Raw genomic sequence first — 10,380 nt, forward strand, 5'->3', positions numbered from 1 at the left:
TGCACTGGCTCTGCCCAAACTGCAATTTTTTTTGGTGGGGGGTGTTGTGTTGGGTTTTTTTCTTTTACTTATTTTCCAGTTTTTCGAGGTAGGGTCTCACTCTAGTCCAGGCTGACCTGGAATTCACTATGTAGTCTCAGGGTGACCTTTGCCCCCCAAGTGCTGGGATTAAAGACATGCACCACCACATCTGGCTGGTTTGTTTTCTGGAGATTGGGTCTCACTCTAGCCCAGGCTGACCTTGAACTATTCAGCAATCCTCCTATCCCTGCTTCCTGAGTCCTGGGATTAAAGATGTGTGCCACCATGCCAGGCCACAAACTGCCATTTTATAGAAGGGACTTGAACCTCTATAGATTTAAGGATGTCAATGCAAGCCCAAAGAGGCAAAGTCACTTGTTCATGGTCACACAGGCAATGGGCAGTGGCAGACTGGTTCTCAACCACAGGATCCATTTTTGCTCAACTTGCAGCATCTAGCTGCTTCACCTACCAGGGAAGACTACAGGGGTCCCCATTCCTCTGGGGATTATACTTGGCATTGGGTCACTGAGTCCCCTTAACCAGCAAACTTACCAACAAATGTTTGCTGACTACACAGTAGGACGAATCATGGTGAGATGGCACACCTGCAGGGAAGGTCCAGCAGGGCCAGGGGCCCTAGAGGTGTCTCCCATTCCCAAATTAGCTGTCAGCGACAAAGCAGTTCTGGCCCCAGAAACAGGAAAGGAGCCATGGAAGGAAAAAGGCCCGATAAACGCCATTCATAGACCTACCTCACATATTTATTTTTATAGTTAGAGAGTTCTCCCCTGCCCTGACCTCCTCTTACACCCACGATTCTAGCCTGGAGACATTGCTATACCCAACTGATCAGCCACAAGCCATTCACAGACCCACAGTCCATTTCTGCAGGGGCTCAGAGCCTAATACACCAAGGTAGGAGCTAACTGAAGCCCTCACCTCCCATCTTCAGGTGGAATTTGGAAATGCTCTCTTTCTATTACCCACATGGCTCCTTCCCACTTTCACCAGATCTTGCCTCTCAGCACCTCCTGGACCAGGCAGGATTAAATATTGCCACCTTCTCTCCCTCCCTTCCTCCCTCCCCTGCTACACACACTTCCTTCCCTCCCAGTGCATCAATTTTTTTTTTTCTTTTTGGCCTCTGTTGCCAATATAGCATTCATTTGACATGTCTCTCCCCTACTGAAAGTTCCCAAGGGCTTTGGCCAAATCTGTTGGCTGCTGGAACGCACCTACAACTGGCATGGAGTAACAGGAGTGAGTAGCTCCCCAGCAGGGCTATGGGGTGAGGGACAAAGGTTAACTTTTTTTTTTTTTTTTTTTTTTTGGACATAAGGTCTCATGTAGCCAAGGCTGGTGCTGAATTCTTGATCCTTCTGCCTGTTTCCCAAGTGCTGATGTGCCTTTCTGACTTCCTTTTTCTCTTTTCTTCTCTCTCTGCCATCCCCTTTCTCTTAGGTCTAGTAGCTCAGGCTGGCATAACTCCTGATCCTCCTGTCTCCATCTCACAAGTGCTGAGATGCATGTGCCACACCAGCCTTTCCTCGTCTTTCACTACAGGGATCCAGTTGTCCCAAGCTGGCCTGCAACTTGCTCTGTAGCTGGCAAAAACCACCACACCAGCTTGTCTCACTTCCCTGCTGGGTCCAAGTTACCCCTGGATGGCCTGCAAGTCTCTGTAGCCGGCATCAACCTTGCAACTCTCTTGTCACGGCTCAGGAGTAGTGAACGACAGGTTCACATAGTTCACGGGGGTGGAGGGGATGCCGCGGGCAGAACAGGAAGGGTCCCTCTGAGCGGGCCTGCAACAGGTCAGGAGCCCTGTCCCGTCCTGAATCATTAGTTACGAGACCTAGCTCCCTCATCGGTTCAGGATTCTGGGGTGTTGGCTGGAGCTCATATCCCTTTCCATCGGACGACCTGGGGGCCACCCACGCTAGAGGCGCGCGGGTCCCTTTGGCAAGCGAAAGGGGCCGAAGGGTCCCCGGGCGGCCCCCGCTGTTGTGCGGCTCGTGTTGACGCGGTTGTCGTGGAGACGGGCGAGGGGGCGTGCCCGGGGCGAGGGGCGTGTCCTGGCGCGCGGAGCCCGGGCGCTCGCTGCGAGCGCTGCGACCGCCGCCGCCCGCCGGCTTATATACCGCGGCTAAATTTAGGCTGCGCCGGGAGCTCGTCCCCATCCGGGACGCGTTTCCGCCGCCGCCGCCTAGGCCCGGCCCCGGAGCTCGCCGTGCCTATAAGGCCTGGGCGGGCCCGACGCGGCCCGCAGAGCTCGCCCCGCCGCCCGTTCGTCGCGGGCCGGCCTGCACCGCGGTGTCCCCTCAGTCGCACCCCAACCTCCCCGGGTCACAGCCATGACGCTGAGCGAGCCCATCCTGCCGTCCTTCTCCACCTTCGCCAGCCCGTGCCGCGAGCGCGGGCTCCAGGAGGTGAGGGCGGCGGGAAGCGCCCACGCCGGGCGGTAGAACGCGGGCGGCGCCCTCCGGCTAGCAGACCGCGGGCGGCGGGAATCGCGGGGCCCGGGTCCGGGGCAGACAGCGGGGAAACGGGAGGCGAGGTTGACAGTGGACTGGAGATAACATCGTGGGCGGCAGATTGGCTGTGGCAGACGTTAGACTGTGGGGAAGGTCGGAGCGCGGGGCTAAGGTAGCGGAACGCAGGCGGCGGGCTTCAGGCAGTGTAGATGCTGGGCTGCCGCAAAGCAGGAGGCGAGGGTGGGCTTGCAGAGCGGAGTGACACGCGCGGTGGCGGGGCCCCCAAGCCCCGCCGTGCGCTCACGCCGCACCCTGTCCTCCGCAGCGCTGGCCACGCACGGAGCCCGACGCAGGTGGCACGGACGAGGACCTCAACAGCGTGTTGGACTTCATCTTATCCATGGGGTTGGACGGCCTGGGCGCCGAGGCCTCCCCGGAGCCCCCGCCGCCCGCCTTCTACTACCCCGAGCCCGGGGCGCCTCCGCCCTACGGCGCTCCCGCGGGTGGCCTGATGTCTGAGCTGGTGCGACAGGAGCTGGACGCGCCTCCGGGGCCCGCGCTGCACGGCCGCTTCCTCCTGGCGCCGCCCGGCAGGCTAGTCAAGGCCGAGCCCCCGGAGGTGGACGGCGGCGGCGGGTACGGCTGCGCGCCCGGCCTGGCCCGTGGGCCCCAGGGCTTGAAGCGCGAGAGTGCCGCGGGTGCCGCCGCAGCCTGCATGAGGGGCTCAGGGGGTCGTCCCCCGCCGCCCGCGGACACCCCGCCGCTCAGCCCCGACGGCCCCGCGCGCCTGCCTGCGCCGGGACCCCGCGCCCCGTTCCCACCGCCTTTTGGCGGCCCGGGCTTTGGCGCGCCCCCGCCGGGTCTGCACTACGGGGCACCCGCGCCCGGCGCCTACGGTCTCTTCGACGACGCGGCCGCCGCCGCTGCAGCGCTGGGCCTGGCGCCCCCCGCCGCCCGAGGTCTTCTTACGCCACCCGCGTCCCCGCTAGAGCTGCTGGAGGCCAAGCCTAAGCGCGGCCGCCGCTCCTGGCCCCGCAAGCGCGCGGCCACGCACACCTGCAGCTACACCGGCTGCGGCAAGACCTACACCAAGAGCTCGCACCTGAAGGCGCACCTGCGCACGCATACAGGTTGGGACGCCCACGCGCCGGTCGGGTGGGGTCGGGGTTCCAATTTTACAGCCCTCTTGGTGACCGGGCGTTGTGAAGCCTGTCATCCTAGCACCTGCGAGGCTGTGGCAGGAGTTCCAAGGTTACCTGGGCTACTGTCAGACCCTGTCTTCAACCTCCAGTGACCCCTGTTAGGGCATAGATGGGATATTGAGGAGGGGGCAAATACCTATGACCCCTCCCTAAGGGGCAGAGTTAGGAAACCTGAGACAGGGGACCATTCCTAGGACTTTGTAGGGCAGTGCAGACTTGGGAGCCACATGTGGTTCTTCTTAGAAGTTGGCAGGCTGAGATAGTGCTTTCCTAGAATGTACAAAGATCTGGGGCTCACCCCAGCTTGGCATATACTGTATGATGACCCACGCCTGTCATCCTAGAACTTGGGAAGTGGAGGCCTTTGAAAGGATATGCATTTAGAAAACCTAGCGGCCTGTCTAGAAAGTTGAAAGAGTCAATGCTGGTGGTAGGATTGAGGTGGTAGACTGGGTTGTGGGGAAGTAGGAGAGCTTGGCGTGTCGGGTATGTGGCTAGGGGCTCAAAAAGTATTGTGGAAACATTTCAGGGCACTGCTTGATAATAGATTGTCCTGCTCTTGGGTACATAGGAGGGCAACTGAGGTTCCATCTTGTCTCCTCCCTGCAGGTGAGAAGCCCTACCACTGCAACTGGGATGGCTGCGGCTGGAAGTTTGCACGCTCAGATGAGCTCACACGCCACTACCGCAAGCACACAGGCCACCGGCCTTTCCAGTGCCACCTGTGTGACAGGGCCTTCTCCCGCTCAGACCACCTGGCACTGCATATGAAGCGGCACATGTAGCCAGAACCTATTACCCACCCGTGCACTGCCGTGGCGGGTCCCACGCGCCAGGCACGGGCCCCTTTCCAAACTGACTGGTATTTATTGGACCCTGAGGACCAGGCTGGGAAGTGTGTGACCACAGAAGGGCTTTTCCTCAACATGACAATGACAACACCACCACCACCAGGTCCTTGTGGTGACTGAAGTCTCCAGTGGGAGAAGGCACAATCTTGATCCTCTTTGACGAGTTTTGTTTTCAAAATGGTGCAATAATTGTGTCCTCCTTCCAGAGGATCGGCTCAATGCCTTGTGAGAAATCACCCTTATGTGTACTGTCTGTGACCTTTTATAATATTGTACATATTACTGTAAATAAGGGAGACAGTGGGCATTTGGACTGCCTGCTTGTTTTTTTTAGAAGACTTTACTGTTTGGGTTTTTTTTTTTAATTAAAAGAAAGTTTTGCATCTTTGGAAAAATCTCAGCTCTGGTCTGGCTATTTGTAGGTCGAGGAAATTTGGGAGAAGCAGAGAGGACAGCAGGAGGCTAGCAGAATGGAAAAGTGGACCCTATTCCTTGCCAATCCTGAAGTTGCCAGCTTCAATCCCGAGCTGCCAGGAACTGTGGTTTTCTATAAATTTAAACACTGCATTTTAGGGTTGAGGCAGGGTATTTTAAGGCTGTCCCTTGGAGCCATAAATTGTCTTTTTTTTTTTTTGTTTGTTTGACAAAGTGGGAGACAGAATGGGCAGGCCAGGGCCTCCAACTGCTGCAAATGTACTCCAGACACATCGCTACCTTGTGCATCTGGCTTATGTGGGTCCTGGGGAATCAAACCTGGGTCCTGTTAAGTGCTGGGAACACAGGTGTTAGCCACCTTTTTGGGGGGGTTGGTTAAGGTAGAGCCTCACTATAGTCCAGGCTGACCTGGAATTCACTCTAGTCTCAGGATGGCCTCAAGCTAGCTTACAGTGATCCACTTACCTCTGTCTCCTGTGTGCTGGGATTTAAGGTGTATACTACCATGCCTAGCTTGGTTTTGTATTTTGAAACAGGTTGTCATTGTACCTCCTGCCTCTGCCAGTCTTCCTGCCTCTGCTTCCCCAGAGCTGGGGTAACTAGTGTACCACCAGCCACACTTCCTCTTTGGGCCCTAGGTAACTATGGCTACTGACAATTGCCCACACTGCTTCCAGAAAGTGAAAATAGCCCTTAAGCAGAGTCCTATTTTAAAACACTCTCACCTCATTGCAACAGAGGCTGGGATTTCCTCTCTCCCTCTGTCCTTATTCGCCCCAGGGGCCGCCTCAGCCCTGCAAACAGCTGAGAGCTGTTGGTAATCCGAAAAGCAGAAATGCACGATGACAATCTTACTCATTTTGAGAATGGATTACTGGACTCACTTGCTCACTGGGAAGGTCACGGCTCTTGAGCTTGTTTTGCCCTTCAGTGTGCAGCTACTCCAAGCCAGCACCAGGGTCCCTTGACCTGAGGGTCCAAGTCAAGGACTCTCATCAGAGCTCGATTTCCCCACATTTTTTATCTTGTTTTTATTGGCATTTTGAGACAGGGTCTCACTAAGTGGCCCAGGAACTCCCCGTGTTCTGCTTCACCCCATAGAACTGGGCCATAGGCTTCTGCCAGCATCACCCCACCTCAAGATCTTGATCATCTATTTTTCTGTGATGCTCTAGTTGAAACTCAGGGTCTTATGCATGCTAGGCGAGTGCTCTGTCTCTGATCCACATCCCCAGTCCTCCAGATTTTAAATTACTACTTTCAATGGTTTGTGGTCTTCCTCTTATAGTTAAATCTGGCAGGTTGAGCCATTTTTCTTGTTGAAAAAACATCTTCAGGTGTGCCCTGGAGATCTCTGAAGCAATGACAAGACAGTTATAAACGGTTTGTGCTGTTGAGTTTCAATTTCCTGGGTGCTGTTGCTAAGATCAGCTCAGGCTGTGTGCTGACAAGTCATGGCTCAGGCAATGTGGGGTCACACTGGCTAAGGCAGAAATACCCTACATAGATTTTTTTTCTAATCCCTTGGGAAGCCCCAGTGTCAGTTTACATCATATTTCCTATTTGAAAACTTTTTTCTTTTTGAGATACAGTCTTGCTCTAGCCTAGGCTGACCTGGAATTCATTATGTAGTCTCAGGCTGGCCTGGAACTCACAGCAATCCTCCTACCTCTGCCTCCCAAGTGCTGGGATTCAAGGTGTGCATCACCACACCCACCTGAAGACTTTGTTGGTGGTACTTTGAGTAGGGTTTCACCCAGTGTAATGTGAAACTCACTCTGTCGTCTCAGGGTGGCCTCAAATTCACAGCTGATCCTCCTATCTCTGCTGAGATTAAAGGCATGGGCTACCACACCTGGCTTGAAGATATATGTATTATTTATTTATTGAAGAGAAGGAGAGAATGGACACACCACACCTGGCTTGAAGACATTTTATTTTCAAAAAGTAGGGTTTTGCTGTAGTCCAGGCTGACCTGGAATTCACTATGTAGTCTCGGGTGGCCTTGAATAAATGGCCATCCTCCTACTTCTGCCTCCAGAGTGCTGGGATTAAAGGTGTGCACCACCACACCTAGCTGTTGAGGACATTTTTATACTTATTTATTTGACAGAAAGAGGGAGAGAGAAAATGGGTGCGCCAGAGCCTCCAGCCATTGCAAAGGTACTGTGTGCGCCTCCTGTGCATCTGGCTAACGTGGGTCCTTTGGCTTTGCAGGCAAATGCCTTAACCACTAAGCCATCCCTGAAGACATTTAAAAAAATATTTTATTCACTTGAAAGAAAGAGAGAGAGAGAATGGGATGCCAGGGCCTCCTGTCACTGCAAATGAACTCCAGGTGCATGTGCCACTTTGTGCATGTGGCTTATGTGGGTCCTGGGTAATTGAACTGAGGTCCTTTGGCTTTTTAGGCAAATACCTTAACCACTAAGCCATCTCTTCAACTCTTGGAGGCATTTGTGATGTCATACTTAGGGCTCTTGTCCAGGTATTGCTAAATGTCCCATGATGCAAAGGGCAGCCCCTACCTACTACAGAACCACTCAGCCCCCAATGTCATTGGTGTTGAGGCTCAGAACCCTGCTCCCCGTACTAAGGCATCTGGATGGTTTGTATCAGCAAAGAGGTGGCTTGTGTGTGGAAGCCATGCCTCCCAGACACAGACATAAAGACACTATATTTTAGCCTGTTCTTGAGTTAGGAAGAGACAAAACATCTAAACACTTTTCCTTCCCCAGAAAATCATACACAGCTATGTAGAAAATGTTAAACATTACCAGACACTAATCCCAGCACTCGGGAGGCAGAGGTAGAAGGATCGCTGTGAGTTCAAGACTAGCCTGGGACTACAGAGTGAGTGCCAAGTCAGCCTGGGCTAGAGTGAGACCCTGCCTGGAAAACAAGATTAAAAAGAAAAAGCAAAACAAACCAGGTGAATGCCTTTGATCCTAGCACTGGGATGGTTGTGATTTTGAGGCCAACCTGAGCTACAGCATATGTTCCAAGTCAACCTGGGCTAGAGTGTAACCATGCCTCAAAAAAAAAAAAAAAAAAAAGTAGCTGTATTGAGAGGGGGAAGGGGTATGATGGAGAGTGAAGTTTCAAAGAGGAAAGGCGGGGGAGGGAGGGAATTGTCATCAGTTATTATCTATAACTATGAAAGTTGTCAATAAAAAAAAAAGTTTTTAAAGCAGCTGGGTAAGAGCCAAAGGGAGGGTAGGACTCCTTAACGTGCTACTTCCAGACACAAAATGGCCTGGATATCCATGACCTCATAGTGCCTGACACTACCTACACATCATAAGAGGAGGAAAAGATCATGACGTCAAAATAAGAGACTGATTGAGATGGGGAGGAGATATGATGGAGAATGGAATTTCAAAGGGGAAAGTGGGGGGGGAGGGTATTACCATGGGATGCTTTTTATAATCATGGAATATATTAATAAAAATTGAGAAAAAAAAAGCAGCTGGGCAGTAGTGGCACACGTCTTTAATCCCAGCATTTGAGAGGCAGAGGTAGGAGAATTGCCAATAGTTTAAGGCCACCCTGAGACTACATAGTGAATTCCCAGGTCAGCCTGGGCTAGAGTGAGATCCTACCTCAAAAAACAAACAAACAAACAACAGTGGGATTAATGTGACTCAGTGATTCAACTCCTAAAACCTCTCCACCCAGGAGAAAGAAGATAAATCAGGCACACCTGCCTGGTGTGCTGAAATCCCTACATTGTATTTACAATAAGGTACGAGGTAGGGCAATCCAAGCGTCTCTTTACCCAGAAGGCCCAGGAGTGCAGAACCAGCTTTGTGGTTCACTGGGAAGAAGGGGCTGCCTTGCTGGCTTCACAAATCACAGTGTTTCATCTGGGTCCTCTGGACATGCATGTCCCTCCTGGGATGCCCAGGTAGACCACCTCCAACTTGGGGATCAACCACCCCAGGGTCTTTGCACTGTCCAAGTCACCTGTTAACATATTTACTGAGTATGGGTGACATAGTCCTTGCCTTTTGTGGTCTCCCTGTCTCTACCTTGAAAAACAAACAAATAAAAATAAAAAAAGAAAGAAACCGAAAAGAAAGCAAGCAGTGGTGGGTTGGAGAATGGTTTAGTGGTTAAGGTGCTTGCCTGTGAAGCCTAATGACCCAGATTCAATTCACCAGTATCCACGTAAGACAGATGCACAAGGTGGCAACATGTGTCTGTAGTTTGCAGTGGATGGATACTCTCTCTCAAATAAATAAAAAGAGAAAGAAAAGAAAGCAGTAGCCTGAGCTGTTTGGGGAAGGGCCTGTATTAGGGAGAGCCACCTGCTGAGAGTATGACTGGCATGTATCACAAAGGATGAGAATCTTCTGGAACTGTTAGAGTAGAGGGTATAAGCAAGCCAGGGAAGGGATTACAGGAGAGGGTGGCCATCTGCTTTGTGCTCATGCCCTCAGACCTTCTGACATGGTTCCTTTGCTGTGTCCTTAGCTGCAAGTGGTCTCCCTCTCCTCTGTGAACCCTCACACACTACTCTTTATTTCTCTAAGAATAAATAAAGATACTCCAGATTCTTAGGGGGAGGCTTGGCTGGTTCTGAATGGGAGGTCTCTGCGAAGGCAGAGATTTCAGCTAGAGCAGTTAGCTTTACTGTTCCAGGAAGGAATTCTGCAAAGGGGAGAGTTGGAACAGGCAGGTCTCCTCCACCCCTGACATTTCCCCGCCTTGCTCTTGATTGCTGCTCTCTTCTTTCTGGCAGTGCTGGGGATGAACCCACTAGCACACTACCACCAAGGAGAGCAAAAGAGAGAATGAGCATACCAGGGCCTATTGTCACTGCAAATGCACTCCAAGAAGCATGAGCCACTTTGTGCATATAGTTACATGGGTATTGGGGATTTGAACCTGGGCTGAACCCAGGAACTCAGGCTTTGCAAGCAACCACCTTTAACCATTGAGCCATCTCCCCAAACCCTACTTTACTTATTTATTTATTTATTTATTTTTTAAACACACACACATATATATATAGACAAGTGCTATACTTACAGACAACAAACCATGGTATTTCTCTCCCTTCCCCTTCTCTCCCCTCCCCCACTTTCCCCTTCGTAACTCTGCTCACTGTTACATCCCCTCCCTGTTTCCATTAGTCTCTCTTTTAATTTGATGCCATCATCTTTTTCTACTATGATGAGGGTCTTGTTACTTTTTTATTTATTTAGGGAAAGAGGCAGAGAGAGAGAATGGACACACCAGAGCCTCCAGCTACTCACTGCAAATGAACTCCAAAAGCATGCGCCACCTTATGCAGCTGGTTTACGTGGGTCCTGGGGAATTGAACTGAGGTCCTTTGGCTTTGCAGGCAAATGTCTTAATCAATAAGCCATCTCTCCAGCCCCCTGCTTT

The 10,380-nt window shown here is 52.1% G+C and overlaps 1 protein-coding gene across 1 annotated transcript; it reads left to right on the forward strand.

The window, feature by feature from the left end:
* The first annotated feature begins 2,309 nt into the window (after nucleotides 1–2,309).
* On the forward strand, nucleotides 2,310–4,951 carry Klf2 (Kruppel like factor 2). The gene is made up of 3 exons (XM_004665968.2): nucleotides 2,310–2,453; nucleotides 2,824–3,628; nucleotides 4,310–4,951. Exons 1-3 carry the CDS (start codon nucleotides 2,379–2,381, stop codon nucleotides 4,483–4,485), a joined length of 1,056 nt encoding a protein of 351 aa, XP_004666025.2. The 5' UTR covers nucleotides 2,310–2,378; the 3' UTR covers nucleotides 4,486–4,951.
* The last annotated feature ends 5,429 nt before the right edge of the window (nucleotides 4,952–10,380 follow it).

Source organism: Jaculus jaculus, chromosome 1 (genome assembly GCF_020740685.1).
Source record: "Jaculus jaculus isolate mJacJac1 chromosome 1, mJacJac1.mat.Y.cur, whole genome shotgun sequence".
In the NCBI taxonomy this organism is placed as follows: Eukaryota; Metazoa; Chordata; class Mammalia; order Rodentia; family Dipodidae; genus Jaculus; species Jaculus jaculus.

What these genes read in the sequence shown, in the direction of transcription:
- Klf2 (XM_004665968.2), top strand. Translation starts at nt 2,379, where the DNA reads ATGACGCTGAGCGAGCCCATCCTGCCGTCCTTCTCCACCTTCGCCAGC. An exon ending in GCGAGCGCGGGCTCCAGGAG is followed by an intron (nt 2,454 to 2,823) that starts GTGAGGGCGGCG and finishes TGTCCTCCGCAG; the next exon opens with CGCTGGCCACGCACGGAGCC. An exon ending in GCACCTGCGCACGCATACAG is followed by an intron (nt 3,629 to 4,309) that starts GTTGGGACGCCC and finishes TCCTCCCTGCAG; the next exon opens with GTGAGAAGCCCTACCACTGC.